This window comes from Lepeophtheirus salmonis, chromosome 12, assembly GCF_016086655.4.
Source record: "Lepeophtheirus salmonis chromosome 12, UVic_Lsal_1.4, whole genome shotgun sequence".
In the NCBI taxonomy this organism is placed as follows: domain Eukaryota; kingdom Metazoa; phylum Arthropoda; class Copepoda; order Siphonostomatoida; family Caligidae; genus Lepeophtheirus; species Lepeophtheirus salmonis.
The window spans coordinates 2,689,751-2,712,602 of NC_052142.2; the positions used below are offsets into that span (position 1 = coordinate 2,689,751).

The following is a 22,852-nucleotide window of genomic DNA, read 5'->3' on the forward strand; positions in this document are numbered from 1 at the left end:
TATTCAAGTAATGAGAAATAAAATTTAATATCTTGATAAATAAGAAAAATGCAAGCATTTTCCTAGGCTTCTATAACGTTATATTTGTGTTTTTTATTTATGACGAAGAAAACAAATTGGGTCAAATATATAAATTACGTCTGCAAATATATAAAAAGAAAATGACATATTTTTATCTCCGAATATTTAAATTATTTTGTTAAATACCACGGAATTTTAGGTGAGGGGAAAACTTCTTTTCCGGGAAAAAGAAAAAAGACAGTCCTTAATGACGGGAAGTGCTATATTTTGGTTATGAAAATGATTCCATGAATCTCTCCAGATCACTTCATTCTTTCCTCCAGGACGAATATTCCTAAAGTTCCTGGCTAAGAGTTATTCTTAGAAGACAAAGTACCTTCTGATTATTTGAGGGTTTGCTCACTTTATTTTCAGTATAGTGATTTTGTGTGTTAGAGTATTGACAAATGAAGAAATTTTGAAAATATGGATGGGAAAAAAACTTCAATAACGCTATTTGGTGTCTGTTGCTGTTCATAGGAAGTCTTCCTAAATATATTTCAATTGAGGTACAGAAACGTCAAAGAGACGCTTCTAAAGCCTGTACATGTGCTAAGATATCAAGTGAAAATGAAGCCCTTATTGTAACAAAGCAAGCTTTTGTCTTAGCTGACTGTGTCATGGGTTTCAATAACAGTTTCTCCAATTCTCAATTAAACGCTTCCAAGTTACATCCATTTAAAAATAAAACTGAAGACAGACTTAATTTTACTACCTGATAGAATTTTCTGTAGAATTAATTTCAATCTTCTTTTTTTTTGTCAATGGTAGATAGGATCTTTACTTCGTTTCTTAAAAACTTCAAAGTAAGTCTCATGCAAATCCATGATCAGTGTTGGGTAAGTTAACTTATTTCTTAATAACAAGTTCAGTTAATATAATTTCGATTTTTATAGAAATTAACTAGCTAAAAGTAGGTTAATTTCGAGTTTAATTTTTTTTTAAATTAAGTTAATTAACTTTGGAGTAATTTGAGTTCAATTAACTTACCCAACCTTGGTTAAGTTAATGTTAATTTCGAAGTTAAAAAATAAATATTTAAGTTAAAGTGACTTGAGAGATTTGTAAAGGCTATTAAATAAAGATTATTCTGTCAGTCTTTTTTAACTTGGAAGTGAATTATCAAGAAAAAAATACAGATTCAAACTCCCAACAACAAGCAAAAATAATGTAAGTGAAGCTTGCCTCGTATGATAACTATAAGAGAAGGCTAATTTGGAATGAATCACGTTCAACGACTTCTCTGGGGATTTTCACTCAAACTATAACTTAATCAAGAAAAGTTCAAGTTAAGATAATGACGTTTCAAAAATTAACTAGTTAAGGTAAAAGTTAATTTTGATAATAAAAAAAATTAACTAGTTGAGTTATAGTTAAAATAACGCTGTTTAAATCATTAATTTATTCAGCTAAAGGTTAATTAACTTAACTATTTAACTTATCTAAGTTAAGTTACATTAACTTGCCCTACTCAGTCCAAGATATTAAAACAGAAAACAAAATCAGAAAATATACAGAGAAGATATTTTCACTCCTAATAAAATTATATAAATATTATGGAAGAGGAAGATTAGCATGAAGAAGTTACTTTTACTGATATTTACGTTGTGTTCGTCGTTTCTGGCTATGTAGCCAAATCACTGATCTTGAGACTAAAATTTATCTTCCGATAAGTACAGCTTGTGGCTACAAAAAATGTCACCTCAACTAGTAAAAAACATTCCAAAACGAAACTATACAACAAAATTTATGGTAGCAATAGTTGGAGTAACTTACTCTACTTTTTCAAAAGTTTTTACCTATTTCTTTATTACTTCTGGTCTACTTCCAAAAGCCATTACGTAGTAATGTTTGAAATGTTTGTTTCTATTTAATAGAATTTGATCTATTATTTCGAAATGTGACCTTTTTTTCTCTCATAGCCTTGTGGCTTACAGAAAAAGGCCATATATTTTTTTCAATTTTTGGTTATTTTTTAGGTTCAAAGCTGTATTAAGCCTTCGGTGTTGAAGATAGGGATAAATTATATTGATATATTTTAAAACCGAATGTTAAAAAATTCTAAAACAATTTTCAAAATGTCATACTTTTAACTCGAATTATCTCGTTTAAAGTGGAAAATAGGTACTTTTTATTCAGAGGCAAATAGCTTCAAGATGAATAGATTAAAAAAGTTTTGTATTTCATTGTATAGCTGAAAATACGAAACTTTCATTTTTTTAAATGAGCCTCTTCAAAAACGATCTATACCGTTGTCAATTTAAGAAAAGGCCACGACAATAATTCAAGGAAAATTCTCATTTTTGAATTGATACCATAATAAAAGGTCATAAGTATTCGTATGCCCCAGCTGGAAGAGATAGAAACAAAGAAAGAGATACAGAAAAAGGATTTGCTCCGAGCACCCCTTTGAATGTCCGTTTTTTGGAATCCCTCACTTGCTACGGTTATGCAACGAGTCCTCTTGTGTCCATGAAGCTTGAAATAATTTATTTATACAGTTTGGGACATGAAGCTAAATTTTATAACAAATTGTATAATATATCCTTTCTTTTTCTCTTTCTTTATTCTATCTCATTTCTTCTTCTCTCTCTTTGTGTTTGTGCATAAGAAAAAGTGCGATTATGTTGGATATTGTTATTTTGCTAATTTGATTAAAACATTATAATAATAAATAAATATATTTTATTTATACATACATTTAAATATGATTGTTAAATTTGAAACACAAAATAAAGAAATTTAAATTTAAAGAAATATTTATTTTATTGTAAAGGAATCAAGAGTATTTACCCTAGTAATATATCTGGGACGAATATTATAAATAAGCTCTGTGCATTATTTAAATTTCAAGATGAAGAATTATAGATCTTTTTATTATAAACAGCTAATTAATTAACTAGAAAGAACGAATCGAAAGGAATGGAGAGGAGGGAGGTTAATTGTTTCAGTGTCACAGGACTAATAGGTTACCAGTATGGATTTCCTGGTAAGTAGAATATTAGGGTTACTTTTTCCAATAGAAGAGATAGTTGTCATATATTAACTTTAATTAGTATTATTAAAAATAGCAGAGGTAGGGGATAGTCCCTATATTAGAAATACAAATAGTTCTGGAGTGACGGATTTATTCATTCTTGAGATAGGGTAGAAGTCACTATCAGGATCCTTGATGTTAATTTGTATTTTCATAAATAATGAATTATGCTTCTATTAAAGAAGATGATATCCAAAAGTTGAGCCTTGGAATTTTCCTCCAAAAGGACAAGATCCCTGTACTTCAAAATTAAGGTAGAAGGAGAATGTCTAGAATATACAGTTAAAAAGTCATGAATTCATTAGAAGAATGAATGGATGCAGATATCTATATTATAATTTACTAAGAAAAAAATCAATCTACATCAGGGATAAACTAAAACTACCGAATAACTCAATTCAAACTCTTCCCTCTAATATAACTTATATTTATATTAAACGTCCAGCTATCTAATTGAAATTGATCACTATGTTAGAGATGAGTAATTTGTTTCTTATGGATATTAAGGATATTAGGCTCCTTGAAAAGAGTAGAATACGAAATAGATGATTATACTAATTTAGGATTAATATATTCAGGATTTTCAATAAAGTAGCTTTTAATAGAGGAAGATAACTCCCTCAGTTCCTTATCAGGTCTGTTATTTTATTATTCTTTCTCTATATATAAATTCAACAGTATAAGTGGATTCCATAAAAAAACCTTGAGGCACTGATTTTTTTTTTAAGGGATGATCTAAGAGGTTGGAAGCTACTAGACAAGGAATTTATGTTAAAATGTATCTTTAAAATTAATGATCCATCTGTTAAAGCAAATGAGAGCCAATAAGTGTGACAAAAATCTTGCTCCGAAGGGCTGAGATCCTTGAGCATCACGGAGTATTCTTAGGATATTAAAATGAGACGATATGGATTCATTGAAACAATCGGTGGATAAATATCTATTATACGAATGTTCTGTCGAACATGTCCATATAAATCACTGATAAACCAAAACTACCGCGCCACTAAATTCAAACTCTTCTCTCTCATAGTAATGTTATGATTTATGAAGTATGTTTACCCGACAAGGTTCCTTGGGTATTCACATTTCTAGTTACTAAAGTCAAAGTAAAGATAAAATATCTCTACATAGGGATTTATTTTCCTTTACTAATATAACTTATCCCTACGACAGATGAAATTTCCTAGAAGTGGCAGCTATGGTAGTTGTTTAATTTTTTATCTTTCTTCCGTTCCTTGTATAATTTATTGACTCAAATCGACAAAACACTCAAATAAGTTTTACACTATATTATTAGTATTTTATAATTTCTCAATCAAATCCAAGATGAATTATTACTATAAAATATGAAGGTGAATCATTTCCTCTTACAATCATATGACTTGTTCAAAAGTCGAAATTGAAAATTTACGAGTAATTCTCGGTTTTCTTTATCCACGAGCCTAGTATTTTGGTCCTTTTTTGGTTACTTCATACAACTTTAGTTCTTTGTTGCGAGTTTTACTCTTGATATGTAGTTAAAATGTTATTTGAAAGAGGTGTTGTATTGCCTGTTATGTAGAACAAATAATTCACGTTATGAAAAGAACGACGAATATATTAGTTTCTCAAAATTTCCCATCAAATCTCAAGGACAGAGGAATTGAAAAATAAAAGTAAAAAAAGTAAGGCCGATTACACTAAAGGTGGTTCATTAAATTCTTACTTTCGAATTTGTGAACCAAAAGCATGTTTGCCGAAGGACAATCTCCCGAACATACATTTGTCCAAAAGACCAATTGGGTTAATTTGGCCGAAAATTATTCTTAACATATTGATATATGCGATTGTATATTTTAATTCAATTTATAATGATAGAATGATTAATAGTTTATATGCTATATACAGTCATATAGGTAAATTAATTAGTGTTACTGCACAGAAAAATATGTTTTTATCAATTATATTTATGATATCTACAAAACAATGTAGTTCAAATGTAGTTGAGGTACTCTAAGGTCAAGTCGTAGGAGAATACGTTGAAATGAGAGGCGTAAGCTAGAAAAATTGTAAGGATTAGTGCAGATGGACCAATCAGAAATCAGAATAGAAAGATGAGAACGATGATTTTAGTCTCTTTATTGTCCATAGAGTACAAAACACTCTACATTATGTAGTCACTCAGAGGACTCGAATCCTTAGAGATGTTTACCTAAGACTGTGAATTCATATCTCCTATGGCATAGGCGCCGGAAGTGGGGAGCAAGGGGCAGCCGCCCGGCCCTCAATCTAAAAAGTGGTAGAACAAAATCATTGTTTGCAACCCCCCCAAAAAAAAAAGAAGCTCCTCTCATAAAATATATAACATTGATAATTTATAACTTTTTTAAATCTAATTTATACATTAACCTCTAATATTTTGGTAATCGCTTCGCGTGCAAACTATATGAGTTTGTATACGGCAGACTTACATTTAGCAGAAAGTTAAGGCTAAAAGAACATAGTATCCACATTCAAAATGTTAGAATGATTTTTAATAGCCTATCAGTACCGAGTATGATAAGCCACAATATTATGCTCGATGACATTTCGATTTATACAATTTCATTCAAACAAAATATGAAATTATGCAAACATACATAATTAAAGGTGTTGATTTAACCATAAATACATGGAACAAAAGAAATTAATATAATGATTTAAATACATAAAAGATATAATCAGCCAACATGTATATTCAAGAAAGGTCAATAGTGGTGCCAATTTCGAAAAGAATAGTATAATGCCTTCCCATGGCTCAAATGGCACTAGGACACTAATAACGAAAATGTTGCTGCATTCTGCTATACTTGCGAACAAGCTAAACTTGCAAAATTTTCCCTGCAGTGCCAAATGTAAAAAAAGATTGATGAAAAATGCTACCAATAAATATCTGAAACACAAATAAAGTAAAGGTCATCGACTGTTGAGCTACAAGATTACCAAACTCTCTGAGAGTGAGAATGCTACAAGAAGACTAGACACCAATGTGTAAGAAGAAAATCAACAAAACGCCCAGTATCTACTAACAATAATAATAATAACGTTGAAGTACCTGGCGGACCAAAGACAAGCTATCAGAGGACACAGTGATCAAAACAGTATTTTTACTTCAAGTTCGCAATGCAGAAGTCAAAGGCTTGGATAGATTACTCAAACGATGACCTATAATACATCAAATCAAATACATGAAGAAATTATTCACACAATGTATTTAATAGTAAAGCGTAAACTAGCTAGAGAAATAAATGCCATCCCATTTGCTATACTGGCAGATGAAACTGCTGATGTCTCAAGAATAGGGGAGCTCTGCATCTGTGTTCTGATCGCATTGGATATCTTGGTACTTGTGGAAAACTTCTTAGAACTAAATCCCCTAGACCAATGCAATGTAGAATCTATTTTCAATACAATGTAGGATACCTTGACGAGGTACAATCATCCACTAAGCCTTTGTCATGCAGCTTATTTTGACGGAACCGCTTAGTTTCAAAGCAAGTACACTGGTGTTGCAACTAGGCAGCAGGAAGAAGAACTAAAAATCACAACAACACACTACTACATGCATTCATCCAATCTTGTTGCGCAAGACATGGTCAAGCATGTTCCCAAGCTTATAAACTTCCCCACAACAGTCACAAAAAGATAAACTTCTTTAGAGATTCCTCAAAGAGAATTACTATAGTTAAGACTGTGGCAGAAGCTCTTGGCTCTCCGTAGACAGCAGCCGGCTGTGAAAGAAGCCTTGATCAAAATAGAAGTCATCGTCATAGACAGAGAGACACAACCTAGAGCAAGTCGATTCTTAGAAGTTTCTACCATCTTTGAATTCACCATTTGTTTTTTCATGAGTATCACCGTTTTCGAAGTTTTTTGTTTTATTTTAAATTTTTTTCTTTTCATTACAAACTAATCCAACATTAAAGTTATAAAACAATTTTTAAAATAAAAGTAATTCATCGCAGATATAAGTATACTACTGGCATCGGTTCACTTTTTCCGACTTTTTATGTAGATGGGTTTCCCCTATTTTTCCCTTTCCTCCTCCCCCCTCCCCTCTCTCAATCACACCAGCCAGTGTGCACGTACATACCTAGGTAGTGGTTGTATTAGGAAGGATAAGTAGAAAATTAAAAAGAAACACACAGTTCAGCGGCTATAACATACATATTATAAAAGAAGTAACTACTAATCATGATACTAAAAAACACAAAAACTGAATACAACATTAAAATAAAAACAAATCACGTCCACAACATTGTTGCTGCATTGAAGGAATTGAATGTCCGTTTTTATGCGCGATAATTTAAGGCTCGTCAAGAGCCACCTCCGCTATTCTTGCTGAAAGGCAGACACCTCTGAATCGCAGAGCTGAAATAAGAGTCTGGAGCTTACATATCACCTTCGACGCCGTAGTCCCTCGTTGGTTCCTTCAAAGCCGAATATAATCTCGTCTGGATCAGGGGTTCTTCCTCTGTTCTCTCCTACAACTTTTCCAACGTTCTCTATTATGTCCTGCAAAGTCCCACAGTCCTGGAGTATGTGAAAAAATTGTCTTCACTTGATTGCAAACACAGTGCGCCTGAGCGTCATTAGAATGTCTCCCAGTAAAGAAGAACCCCGACGATATCCGATATTTCAGGTACATTCCCATTGGATTGAGGATGGGATGCCAAATTATCTTGGGATATTGAGCTACTTTTTCCAACTTGACTGTTACAACAGTCAAAATGAATTTTTTAATTTTATTTTTCAATTATGATACATTGACGTTTGAATATTAAATTACCATTGTTTAATGTTTCAAACAAAAACTCATTTTATACCACGGATATCGCTGAATTTTTATAGTTTTAATGAATTACCAACAAAATATGCAATAAGCATTGTAAGAGTATTAAGTTTATACAAGAGGAAGGATATATCATTAAAGTGGAGGAAAATGACATCAATTTACTTTCATGGCCCTCATATCTGGATTTTGAATTTAAAATGATATAATTTGGTATTTTCTCTTTCCTTTTAGGAGGTTTTTATTTATCTCCGAAAGTGTACAAGGCTGTCTAGAGATTACATCATCCAAATTTTATTTGATTTAAATACCATTTCTTTAAATATTGTGCAATTATTGGATATACTATATATGGAGTTTGAGAACTTTCTCTGTTTCTCATTCAGTCTTTTACTTAATTATTTTGTTATTTATCGAAGTTATCATTCCTCAGTCCTTAGATGAGTATTCGATAATTCCGTACAAGATCTGGAGTGACTGATGTATTTTTGGGCCAATCACGACCTTGGTGCGAATATATATCCTCATAATGAATTATCCTTCCATTAAAAAAGGTGTGATCTAATGAGTGAGATATATTATCTCCATCAAAAGGGACCAGATCCTTCAACATCAAGTTTAAGGTAAGAGTGACACACAGAAAATTTTTATCTTACATACTGGTGAAAAGGTGAAACGAAATTTTATCATGGTTAGAAAAAATGGAACAAATATGTGTTGAAAATGTGGATCGATTAACTGAGAAAAATAAAATGAAATTTATGATAGAAATTAGGCCAGGTGTTTGACGTCACATCTCTTTAAATACCCTGCTGTTGCCTCCTCATAGGTCCTTAGTTAAGCCAGGATTGATGGATGGTGTCAGAAAAAAATGACAACGGAAAAATGCAAGGAAAAAATGGCAAGATAAAAAAAAGGAAAAGTGTCTAAATGGAAAAAATGGCAAGATTCTTTTAAAATGATATAATATCTATCAATATAATATATAATAAGAGAAAAGAACAATAAACAAACAAAACAGCGGTTCCAATGGAAGGAGAGCTAATCACTTAATTCACCGTAATTAATTACTCTATCATTAGACATGATGGACCGTTCATATGGGACAAGATTCCCCACCCAAGGAAGGAGTCGATTCCTCTCTTTTGAGGCTTAGCTCATTTTTTTCAATCTGCCATCACTCCCGTAGAAATTTAAATTCAAGCATCTCCTTTTGAGGATAAACTATTTTTGCACTAATTCTTAGAGAAAAGGGAAGTATTTCTGTCTTTAATTACTGAAGATGAATCTAGGCATATGAAAAGCACTTCTAAATTAAAAATGTGTCACTTCCTTTATCCAATTGTTTGTATGTATTATGTTTGATATGTTTCAACATTAAAATAATAACTAATATATCATATTCATGCTGTCATAATCATAAATAAACATATTTATTTTATCACAAATTGATAGATGTAACTATTATGATTTTTTTATTGATTTTTTCCCATGGAATAAGATCTAAATTACCTGAAAGTTACGCATTTTTTAAACATCCAAAAGCCGAAAATAACGATTGAAATTACTAACTTGATTATATATATTTTATTCATAAAACTAACTTTTCAAGGACCTTTAAAAAAATATTAGTGTATATTTGATCAAAAGAAGTGGACTAATACCCACCATAATCAAATGAAAAATGTAAAGATTGTATTTCTCTGTAACTGAAAGGTAAACTTGAGTTAAATAGACACAACAGTTTCACAAATGCCAAACTTTTAAAATACAATATAGTTATGAGAAATATAAGGCACCTGAAATCTTTGAGGGCCTGAAACCTTCCCATAAAGTTGGATCTAACTTTATGGGAACTTAAAATAACCAAATTAGATAATTACATGAGTGTCAAATAAATTTTTTTAGAGCCCTTCTTATTGTCATAAAGTATGTATTTACATTTATTCAATAAATAAATTAATTGATGGAATTAGCCATTGACAAAGGAACTGTACTAAGCTTTACAGTTTTCCTAACACTCTCCAATAGCTCGACCTTTGTCTACCTGCCCGAGTCCTCTCAGTGGTGTGTCGCTCCACAGCCAGCTACCCCTTCTTCTGACACATTCTGGATCATAATGAAGTGGAAATTGCTGCTCTTGCATAGTATTTTGCAAATACTTGTCCGTCAATCTAAGAGTCTTGTCCAATATGAATAGTCCATCATGTGTAATGATATTGTAATTCATAACGGAGAATTAAGTGATTAGCACTCCTTCCATTGGAACCGCTGTCGTACTTGTTTATTTTTCTTTTCTCTTATTATATATTGGTGATAGATATTATATCAGTTTAAAAGAATCTTGCCATTTAGACACTTTTCATTTTTTTTATTTTGTCATTTTTTCCTTGACACTTTTTTTGTTGCCATTTTTTCATGGACATTTTTTTCTGTTGCCATTTTTTCCTACAATCTTAATGGATATGTGCTGGTGTTATCCTGTTGCCTATCTTCAAAACTTTATCTTTCTTCTCCGACCCCTGTGAATTGTTACATATTTCAATTGCTATTTACAATTATCTTATGAAGCTTTAACAATTTTTGATTGCATTTCTATATTTCATAATGAACAGCAAAAAATTTAAATTTCTTATCAACAAAGCAATAAAAATTTTCAATAATGCTTCACTAATCAAAATGACTTTATAGGAAAAAAGTTCTTTCCATCTTTTTTAATGAAGAAGTTGTGAACTAAACAAGGAATATGAAAAGACATTGCGATACCAATCACATGTTAATGTTACAAAAATTGTAAAAGAATTTAAAGGGTACATCATGCAAGTGGTAAGAAAGACAAACGCTCAATCAAAAATTTGGCTGAGATTTGTTAGAGGAAATTCAGATTTGGTTTTAGCAAGTTTCAGTCTTTCAGTATTGTTAAGCATGGAAACACTTTCAGTGATGATGAGTTTTTTAAAAACGCTTTTATGGACCATTCTTTTTCTTATAACTTTAAGAACACAAGCACTATTATCAAGCTCAAAAAGAGTGACCTATTTCTAAAAACACTATAAAAAACTGGGTTATTGCCTGAACGCTAATTTAGCGGGTAAATTAGGAAAATACTAGGTTAGTAAATATTTTGTTGAAAGAAACATTGATATATCAGAAATTGTATGTCTAACAATAGATGGTCCTCCAAAGATAGTTGATCGCAATACTGGATTTGTAAAGCTTTTCAAATTAGTAGCTGGTCATCCCTTTCACCGTTTAATTGTGTTATATACCAAGTAGTACTGTGTCCTAAAGTTGGTTTAAAAGAACTCCATGATGTGACATCGATCGTCACTAAGGTAATTAACCTCATTTCAGCAAGAGCATTGAAAAAAAAAATAGTCTACTGCTAAACAAAGCAAAATCTGTTTATAATGGATTGTTAATGTACGTTGGCTGAATAGCCGAAAAATTCTTGTACAATTGAACCAATTCTTAAATGAGATACAGCTCTTTCAAAATATAAAAAATAATAACATTTTACTAGAGATAGAGGATGTTGCCTGACTCAGTAGGCTAATATTTTTTAGCCATTTATCAATACATTTAAATGAACTAAATGTTAAACTACAACGCTATGACAAAATTACTGATATTATATTTTGGATAATATCGCTTTTGAAGGAAAGTTCCGTATTCCATGACTTAGAAACTAAAAGTTACAAATAATTTCCAAGAAAAATAACCGTGAGAAATTCAGTTATCAATATCAACCTATCGCAAGAAGCCTATTTTACGTTAGTTTTAAGCTCTCTGAAAGACCAATTTACATCAAAAGTTTTACAACTTTGAGCGCTTTAAAAATTAAAATTATCATAAAAGTTTTGGGGTGGCACATTTTACCGAGCTGTTAATAGATTTGCTTGAATGGCTTAGCATAGATAATTTGGAAATTGGGTTGGTGAAATTCCAATCTAGTTTCATTTGGAAAAACAAAAGTCTCTTAGGCCCAATTTATAAGAATGTGAGTGAAACAGGCTGCATGGATCTGGCTCTTGTAATAACGTTGAATATTTATTGTTTGGTTGGAGTATCATTCTTGAAACGGTTGGTGCTCTTAAATGATTCAACAAGGCATTATTGACAATTTTTGAACATATGAACATTTAAAACATTTTTTTTAAATATTATCCTTCGGGCAATCTTTGCCAAAATAGCTCCTTCGTGAGTCATTCCTTGGTTACTAAGGAAACATATTCACAGGCTTGAACTACTTTTATATTACCATCTAAATGGAGATGAGGAGAGCCATTAAAAACTCATTTAAGAACTTTTCCAAAGAAACAGGAAAACTGAGGTAAAGTAGACAAATACATGAATTCCTCTTGGCAAAAGAACGTTTCTAATGAATAAATGAGTTAGATTCCCAAAATATGATTTTGTTTGTGAGAATAGTTAGTAACATCACTACCCATGGCCATAATGTGATGAAATTAAAGATTTTTTAGCCATATATAAATACTACAGAAGATTGTTAGCCATTGCCACTCTTTGTTACATCCATACAGTGTGCGTGAACTCTCAATGTATATAGTGCTCATGGTAAGGATGTAACAACGAGTGACAAAAGATTCCTTTCATTCCCGGAGGAAAGTCATAATTAAATTTCAATCATATGGAGTAATCAGTTATGTTCTTTTTCCCCCTTTTATGTTTTTTATATGAAGTAACTGTAGTAATCAAAACTTAAAATCATCTCTTTTTTTATTATTCTTTTATAGACCGGATATTTATCTCCAATAACGTATTTTTACTCTAAAAGGTTTATTCTGTTTTACATTCTTACGTTGTACAGAATTTGCAAGTTTATGAAAGTTGTAGTTTGCAGAAACAGATTGTATAATTATAGCACCAACCATTTTAATTAACAGCTATACATTGATACTATCATTTAATTTTGATTTATTAAAATTACTTGTTGGTAATTTACATAAGAGTAACAACACTATAGGTATTTGAACTTTATACCATACTAAAGAATACTTATTATTTAATACTTTTCAGCAAAATAATAAATAATTACACAATGAATATATCAACCATACAAGGAATATTCCATTATTGCATTAGCCTCAACATAAGAAATGTAAATTCTTCTTTTAATTTTATTTGTTAATTTTTAGTTAGAAATAATAAGAAAAAATCTTTTCAAATGGATCGGTGGCAAACAGCAAAGCCAACTAGTATGGCTCAGTTGAAAGATTTGCAGGTATATTAAATAAACAATATAGTTTATTTTATTTATAAATAAGACTTTATTTTAACATTTTCTAAGCAATTTGGTCAAAGTTGAAAAAAGTAAAGTAATTTAGTCAAAATTTTATGAATCAAAAAGGTTGTAATCCATAAAATTCATCTGCATAATTTTTGTGATTTTTTATATTTTATAATAATGAATATACTTCAAGATTTTATGCTAAAACATATATTGTAAAATCATTATCTCAAAATAAAATATATAACTTAAATCATCCTAACTCAAATTTAATATTTTTTAAGCAAGGATGATAACACATCATAACATATTGATATATTAAAATTAGTTATTACCAAGGTTAATTGAAATAAAAGATTATAAGTAGAGATGTGAATATTATCGAAATTGAGATGAATGTAAAAGCCACGCCCGATAGAATGTCATAAATAATATGGTTACATGAGAGACGACATATCTGCTGTCGGAGAGCACTATAAACTATTGTGCTCCATACTCGCTGAGTAGAATAATTAATAATCGTGTTATATTTTGCTCTTATTAACATATTTATACTTCTTTTTTTTTTAACACCTGACGCAATTTATTCAATATTCACATTCCCAGTGGCTAGCTATAACATTAGGTATGACAAGCCGCATAAAATTTTCTAATTTATGTATTGTAACGACTATAAGTCAAGTCAAGCAGAACGATTCATTTGGTGAAATAATTGAGTATTCAAAAAACAGAAAAAAGACTGCCTATTCTGTAATTATGTAAATGTTCACTTAAAGTGTTATTACTTGTAGTATTACAACTATATCCTAAAAAAGTGTACATTTACATAATAGATTCGTGCATTAAAACTCTGAGGTGTTCAGTTACCATTTGTGACTCTCCTAACAACGTGAAGTATCATCATTTCCCGAAGGATTCCTCAAGAAGAAAGAAATGGGAAGAAGTTTGCCAACAAAAGGGTCCCTTGGGAAAAGAATACTAGGAAATTACATACTACATACCATGGGTATTGGATAAAGATTTCCTTTTTCTAATGAAAAACTAATAGGTAGTTATTTTGAACGTTTTCAATTTTCTTTGGCATCATTTCATCCCCCTACAACCGGTTTTAATGCAAAAACACAATAATGGAAAGGTAGTCCAGTACGTATGTTACTCTACCACGTCAGTTACTCGTTATTCTTCCTTACGACAACAAATCCACCTCTTCTTCTAATCAAGAACAAAAATCGATCAGGTGCACTACTTGATTCTTACAAAACTTCATAAAACGTGCAGATCAGGATAGTGAGGTCCCACATTTGATGATTTTCTGAAAGCTTTGGGACTTGGAAGCGGACTAAATTGTCAGAAGTCCTGCTATAATGAGAATATACTTTTAAAAAATTATAATAATCCCGGCCAAACGATGAATGCGATCGCTGACAGCATTTATGTAGCACCCGGTCAACTTTCCAACGTGTCATCAATGAAGACCTACGATACCACAGCTATGTACGTTGCAAGGGACACCTTATAACCCTGTCAAACAAAAGAAAAGGGTCACCCAAACCAAGGCTTTGGTGTAACTAAAACGGAAGCCTCGCGTGAAAAATCTGGTATCGTTCTTCTCAAAGGATAGAAATTTATGTCGAACCAAGAAGTATAACTCGAAGAACAATAGATGGTTGGCAAAAAGTCCTTATAATATCCCTCGGACCATAAAGGCTAAATACCCAGAGCAAGTTATGGTTCTCAGTGTTATTAGCAGTGAACGTCACGTTATGCCGACCTTAATCTTCAATCAGGTCTTGGAGGTCAAATATCAAGGTATACATCAGTGCTCTGTACACCAAAGTCTTATCCTGAATCTGCAGCATCATAAAAGACTTAAACCGGGCATCAAGACTGAAAACCTTGTCACAACAACAAAATAATAGTAGATTTTGATAATGTGTTGTACGTTCGTCAGAGTTCTTGTCCTTCTAACTCTCCGAAATTAAACCCTAAACCCTTTATACTACTTTTTAAGGGGGTATATTAAATAGATCCCCATCGCACCATAAGATCCCTGAGAGCTAGGATAAGGAGGACATTCTGGAATTTACCCAATGTGACAGTCAAGAAGTTGGACGTTTCTGGATACATTGTGAACGAGTGGTGCAAGCTAACGGCCATATTATTGATTGAATGTCAAATTTAGGTTGTAATGTTGATTTTTGTTAAAATTTTAATGAAATGTGTTGTGAACTAAAGTCACAGCAGCGTTTTACAGGCACCCCTTAGGTTTAGAAATTAGAAAAGGAAAAACAGTTGCTATGAGAGATCTTCATTTTTGCTTATTATTTAATAGTCCGTCGTGGTGTTAACTTTTCTATAGTAATTAGCATTCCCGTCTATCTTTGATTGAAATTGTTTAAAAGTGAATGATAAAATAAGGATATATGAATATAAACTTAACGATTATATTTTCCCTGCACTAATTCCAGGACTCCCTCAAAAATTTCCTACATTTTCAACACTCATAATCAGCATATGTGACGTGTTTTTTTGTCAATGAAGAAAATAAAAAAATTGCCTGAAATATATTAAAAAAGCTTACCTGCAAACATAATTTCAGTTTGAATTTTCATTTTGAGGATCGAGTGAGCAGATTGAAAGTTTTGAGATTTATTCTTCTATATAACCTCTGTCTAGGTTGTTTCTATCGTGAAAATAAATGTTTGGTTCTTAATTTTATTCTATGTAACTGAATAAACGAGTATCTCCATATCACCTCATAATTTCTTTCAGGAAAAATAATCCAAGTTCCTGGCTAAGAGTTATTCTTAGACAAATCACCTTGTGAGTATTCAACAGTTGTTTTGTTTTTTACCATAATTTCAGCATGGTGACTTCGTCTGTGATATTATTGGCAAACGGAAGGAATTTCAAAAATACTAGATTTATATAGGATAACAAAATTCAAAATAGTTATTTGGAGTATTTTGTTGTTTACTGATTTCTAAATCTTTGCAATCTCTCTGCATTCACTAATGAAAATGTCAAAGAACCACTTCCAAAGTAACTACGTTATCGAGTTTAAAAACATAACACCAGTAAAAACAATTAAATGTGAAATATATTTTATATACATGAACAAATTAAGCCTCTCATAATTCCTAAATCCATGAATTTAAAATTCTATTTTTTTAACTTGTTTCTGATAATTTTTGTATCAAAATCAGACATAGGAGGTTTGAGGTCAAAAATATGATCCGACACAACCATACTTTTTATAACAAAATATATATATATATAATTCTGAGTAACTTGTTGAATATAATTAAGTAGCTATCAAATGATGTATTATATGCATCTATCAGATAAGTGGTTTTCAGACATCAATCCAGGACGGTATGGTCATCAAGGCGATTTTTGATCAAATTCATCATAAAAAGGAGCTCATAACCCAGACCAAAATTGAGTAAGAGACTTGAAATTTATTTTTATTTTTGAGTTTTTTAATCAGAAAAAAATATAAAATTTTATTCAAATCAGATTAAAATGTTATAAAAAGAGTAAATTTTCCCTGGAATTACCCATATATAAGTTATTAAAGCAAAAACTGTCTGTATGAATGTATATATGAGGTATCCTTTATAAGTATTCCCGCACGTCATACTTTCTCTTTTTACCTCAAAATTGAAGACAGTGACAGAGGATAGATGAAATTCAATTATCCCAACCTTTCAATAGTAAGGAAGTGTAGGGCCGCAAAGTTAAGAGAAGAATATATTTACTGAAGAAAAGTGAAAGGATTTCGACTTTTTTGAGAGATGCAAATTGAAGCGAAAAATATATTGACGGATGAAGAAGTAGATGGAAGGTCTTATTGTGCGGAAGAAGTTATGAATTTGGCACTTATGGAGTATTAAGAGGAGGAAAGGGGTGAGTTCGCTCAGAGTCCATCCTTTGTCGGAGGGATGAGGCAGGCGAAGATCATTTCTAATTTTTTTAAGGCATTAAAACTTTTTCTTATATCTACCTTGAATCATGACAGTAGAATTACTTTCAGGAATACTTTGAACAGTAGTCGTAGGGTGCAAATTCGTACTGGCTTTCTTCTTCTTGGACATTAATGAACTCGGATAAGAGTGAATTCAATGCCTAATTGAAGTATTTTTACCCTTAGTTTACAGTCCATAATCATGGTCCTTATTTTAACTTAATTATTTGTTAATTAATAATAAATTTTAATATTATATTACATTAATTATCATTTATTTTTGTAATGATTTTATCGATCTTAATTGTTGGAATAATTTTTTACGTTTTACCCGGAACAACTGTCATTTCTGAGGATTGGACGGCATATATCAACTTTAGGAAAGAGGTATATATGGCACACTTTTCTTATGTGCATAAGTATAACTTTGTGGAATCATTTCAAGTCAATTTGAATCATCAGTTGCCAAGAATCAAAAACATATAAACTATACTTTTTTCATATTTCAAGCTTTTTCCAACATATCTCGTATGCAATCGGGAAAAACACCAGATTAGTGTTGATGTATAAGAAGGGCCAAAATCATCTGGTAAATAGCCAATTTTTCCCAACAATGGAACTATTGTTCAATAATTGTTGAGAATTGTTCACATTTTAAAAGGAGGTAAGTATAGTTCAAGTAATCAACGTTTAGAACACTGATTAGGAGAAAAAAGCATAAGCATCAACAGCTCACAACAAAATACCCTGTATATTTTTGTATTAGCGAGATAAAGTTGTACTGTATCACTAATATCATGTGTTTCTACAATTACGTTACAAATCCCTGCTTATCTTATATAGTTTCATTTAAGAGGTATGAAGAAGGAATATAATAATTTGACACGTTGAGTTGTAAATAATTTTAAGTGATCTGAATAGAGCTATTAAATTTTTAAAATCAGAATTTGAGTCGTTAAAATATTCTCTGAATTCAAATCTTTGAAACCAAGACTATAGATGGTACGTTAATATTGTTATTTCAGCGAAGTAGTTGAACGCTAAACTGGAACGATTGTATTAAAGTAGTATTAAAAATTATATTTGCAGGAGTTGGGCTAGGACTAAATGTGTATAAATCATAGAATTGTAAACTAACTTATCTAAAAATCTTTATTATCAATCAAATAAACATCTAGAATCAAGCATTATAATTCCTAACAATATATACATAATCAGTGTAACTTCATCTCAATATATACATGAAGTTGTTTTTTTTTTTTTTTTTTTTTTGCAAATAAATTCATTTTCATGAGAGTTAAGGATTTTTTTTCTTATTCAAAAGTTTACTCGAACTTATAACAAGGGTAAAAATTCAAACTGAAAATTCTCAAAAACTAGATATTTTACAAAATAACGAATTACGGATTTTGGTTATCGCATTCAAGTATTAATATAATTGAATATGAAATTGGGATAATTTTTTTTTGCTTGTGTTATTCTTTAATTCTTGAGGAGGGAACATCAAGAGCGTGAAGAATAATACTTTTAATTTGTTGTGGATTTATAAGCGTAAGTCTCTATTGGACCGACTAAGAATAAAATTGGGAATCCAAATCGGAGTAATTATAGCCTCTATGTCTTTGCTCGATATAGAGAATTATTTGTGTTTATTTCCTTCCACTCACAGCTAAGTGTAGCTAATCGCATAAAGCATACTGACAGCTAAGTTTTTCTCCTCCCAAGTATTCTTCAAATTGTAAGAATGACAACGTTAATTTTCGATTTCATAATAAAAATAACAATCACTATCATATGATAAGTATCTAGATATTTCCAAAGTTCCAATTAAGATTCTATATGTAAATCACTTGTGATGAAAGTAAGTGATTTATGAAACTTCTACCTGCTTGCAAACAAGAAGAATCGAGACTTCTGCTACTTATCACCTTTTCAATACTACAAAGACCGGACTTTATCTGCATTCTTCTTATAGGGTTGGTTTTTAAACTTCCCATTTCATATCTGAAAAGAAGATCGCCTTCAAAATTATTTTTTTTCGTTACTACCCTACATTTTATATATTATTTTCAATGCCATCTTTTAGAAATGATTTCGATATTGCTCCTTCTAAGAATTGATGGAGGAATATCCTTAATTGAGTCTATTAGTGGTGTAGTCCTTCCAGAAGACAGCTTTATCTTATGCAAAGTGTTCACAGTAGCACTTATCAAACGATTGACGTGTTTCACTCAAACCAAAATTTCTGATGCTCGATCTAACACCATAATGTTCTTTTAGATTTTTTAGTATTTTTAGAGACAAGAAAGCTCCTTAAATTAATTCGTTTCAAAGATTTTACCATACCTCCAGCCAAAATTCCAAAAATTTCTAATTTTTATAGCCCCCAGGCCTTGTCACTTTTTAGAAGGAAACATATTTTTCTTTGAAATGTTTCGCTATGTGTGAAAATCGAGAAAGCTGAGAACAATTTCATCATCTTAAATAAGTTTATGTGTATTTCATACTTTGGCGGAACTATGGGTTCAATAATAAAAACTCAGGACTCGAGGACTTTGTTGATAGAAAGTTGAGGGTGGTTCTACCGTTTTAGACTATAATGTTTACAAATAATTATTTATCAGAACTGGCTCGAGATCTTCTTTTCTTGGCAATGTTCAACCACATAGTAACTTGCTTATCAGATCTATAGCCAGGTCTACCGGTTTTTATTTCCACCCTCCCTTATTGGTCGTTTTGTTTTTTCCATGCCATTATTAATGTATTTCTTAATTATTATTTGCATAAAATACGTTCTTTATTAATTAATATATAATGTATATTCAAAAAGGTTTAGCGAAGGAAAATAATAATTTTAAACTTATCTTCTCATTTCTTTTGTATATTGGATATTAATAGTTATTTTTATGTCATGTTTTCTTCTTAAGTGTTTTAAACCTACTACAAAATTTAATAAATTCTTACGCTTCGCATACTCTTTTTTGAAAGCATAAATAGCTAGATATTTACCCATAACTGTAAATGACTATTTTAATTGAGCAATGGTGAGTTGGGTGACGTCATTATACTAAGCTTTTCCATTTTGAGATAGTTCAAACTCTTTCAGAGCCACTTCCGATTTTGTTGAAAGAAAAACACGTACAGCTGAGATCACTGCTTAACATTAACCTGAGATGTTACCCCTATATTCTCTCAAATCCATAATCTATTTCGTTTGGATTAGGTTTCTTCAAAATGGAAGTGTAAATTTGCTTGACAAAATCCAAAATTAATTATAATTAATTCAATAATTTGACTAATTGTAATAAGTTGTTCATATTTTAGAGGCATATAATTTCGAAACTCTTAACAAAATCTTTTAATTCCTTATTTATTTATTTAATATTCTATGATAAAATTAAAAGTTAAATATAAAAACCTATCAAAATCGACCTTAAAAACTCAAAAATGACATTTCAGGTCTCTAACTCAATGTAGCCTTGAGTTATGAGCTCATTTTCATGATGAATTTGATCAAAAATCGTCTTGAAGACCATATCGTCTTGGATTGATGTCTGAAAACCACTCATCTGATAGATGCATATAATATATCATTTGATAGTTATTGAATTATTTAAAAATTACTAAGAATTATATAATATATTGTTATAAAAAGTAAGATTGGCTCGGATCATATTTTTGACCTTTAGTATCTCAAACATCCTATCTCTGATTTTGATACAAAAATTATCAGGAACAAGTTAAAATCAATATCTCACTTTTGAAAGAATATAATTTTAAATTCATGGGGTTGGGAATTATGGGAGGTTTAATTTGTTCATTTATATAAAATATATTTCACATTTAATTGTTTTTAGTGGTGGTATGTTTATAAAGTAGAATAAATCTTTAAATTTTCAATAATCACGTGAATTTTCATTCCCATAAGTGTTCATTTTTAGAATCTATCTCTTCCCCAATACCAATACATAGCTATACCATTAGCTGTACTAATATTAAAAAACAGATAAATAATTCAATTATGATATCTCAATAACTTACCAATTTATACAGAATAATTTGAAGATTTACGATATTATATAAGTATTACTCCTCTAGAAAACACTATTATTTGTGAACAAATTTAACCTCTCGTATTGGTATAAAGTTCCATCAATCTCCAAGTTATGGCTAAATAATATTGGAATATAGCTGTTAAAACGTTATGGAAAGATGATAGCGCATAGATCTACTCATTAGTTGTATATAGCCTGATATATAGTGACGAAATATTGGCAGTGTTATTTAGAACATTACCATGTAGTTAACTAGTAATTAACATATATTTAGGTGTATATTAAGCTAATAAATGATTATTTAAAAGTGATCAAAACGAAACAGTTCTTAATCAAAATAAGCTAATAAATTTAAACTGTTGTAAATTTAAAAATATTATTTAGAGAGGTATAGTAGTATCATTTTCCCTCTCTTAAATATTAAAGTCCAGTGGTACCAAGTAGAAGACAAATTTCAAGTGATCTCCAATAACGACTGAAGGTATGTCCACTGAAATGAAATAATATTCAGTAATATTAAATTATTTTTGTACGGAATTTATTTTTTATTTCTTCTCTTACTCCATAAACAGTTTTTCCTCATTATCTGTTGTCCAACTATGTATACATTTGAAAACTCCACATAACAGTCATTTCTATCAATTTAGCAATTTGCAACCAAATTTAAGGTGGATTCTTTTTTTACTCGTGTTGGTAGTCAATATAGTGTTTTTGATCGCTTGAGTATTCGAAGTAGTTCGTTGGCAACAATTTTTTTTTCTCCTCAAAATGAAATTTATTGATTATATTCCTATATATAACTTAAGAAAAGTAACTGTAATGACATATTTGAAATTCAACAATATAACTTAAAAAATTGAAACGTCTGAATCCCTTAAGAAATTGAGAATGTTTAAAATAAAGAAAAAAAAGAAGTAAATTCCAAGTGGTTATAGTGGTAAAAAACATTATTGGATGATGACAAACATTACTTTTTCATCAAAATACAAAAGGAAATCAAATTAATTGTTCACCCTAAAAATAGGACCCCAGTAAACACGTTCAAATAAAAAAATATTGGAATTTTACTCTTTCTGTGACCTCTAACCTTCAAACTATATTTTATTAACTTAAAATATTATTTTATATATATTGCTTTAAGTATTACAGGGATTTCATGATAACGACATTTGCGAGTTTCTTCTATTATATTACTTAGAAAATCGATTAAAAAAACCATTGAAAATATAATTTTTGTGGTAGTGTGGGTTTTAGCGGTCGTTATTAATTTTTTTTTTAAGCAAACGTAGTCACTAAAAAAATTTTACTAGAATTAAATTTGTTAATTTTAATTAATTAACATCCCCCCTTCCCTTACATCAAATATTTGATTATAAATAAAAGATAATAATAATCTTTAAATATCAACCAATCTCAAAAATAAAACATATTGTCTGTTGTTATTGGGTATACAACATTCACAAATTCTTAAACAATCAAATATAAACTAAGTGAGAATATTTTAATAATCTACTAAAACAATAATTAATTACAAATTATATAAGTATGTTTTAAAATTGCCCATTATTCAGGCATACACATCATAATTCAATTTTTGTAAGTGATATTGTAATGCTTAATTTAATAATAATTAACACAAAATCCCAAAAAGAATAAAATGTAATCATTG

At 30.3% G+C, this 22,852-nt stretch overlaps 1 protein-coding gene and 1 long non-coding RNA gene across 5 annotated transcripts in view; one reads left to right on the forward strand and one right to left on the reverse strand.

Annotated features, from left to right (window-relative positions):
- LOC121127340 (uncharacterized) overlaps window positions 1-16,874 on the reverse strand; it is a 52,794-nt gene extending 35,920 nt beyond the window's left edge. The window contains exons 1-2 of one of the 2 annotated variants that reach the window (XR_005867794.2): window positions 15,917-16,874; window positions 15,743-15,844 (exon numbers count right to left, since the gene is read on the reverse strand). This is a non-coding gene — a long non-coding RNA (uncharacterized lncRNA). Of the gene's footprint in view, window positions 1-15,742 lie in introns of both variants that reach the window. The other variant, XR_011782316.1, reaches the window with a different exon arrangement.
- Window positions 1-22,852, forward strand: part of LOC121127338 (cuticlin-1) — a 42,146-nt gene that overhangs the window by 16,068 nt on the left and 3,226 nt on the right. For 2 of the 3 annotated variants that reach the window (XM_040722686.2, XM_040722685.2), the window contains exon 2: window positions 13,070-13,155. The exons of the other annotated variant lie outside the window; for it this stretch is intronic. In XM_040722686.2, the coding sequence (XP_040578620.1) occupies window positions 13,070-13,155 (86 nt within the window). The remainder of the gene's footprint in view (window positions 1-13,069; window positions 13,156-22,852) is intronic. 3 annotated transcript variants of the gene reach the window in all.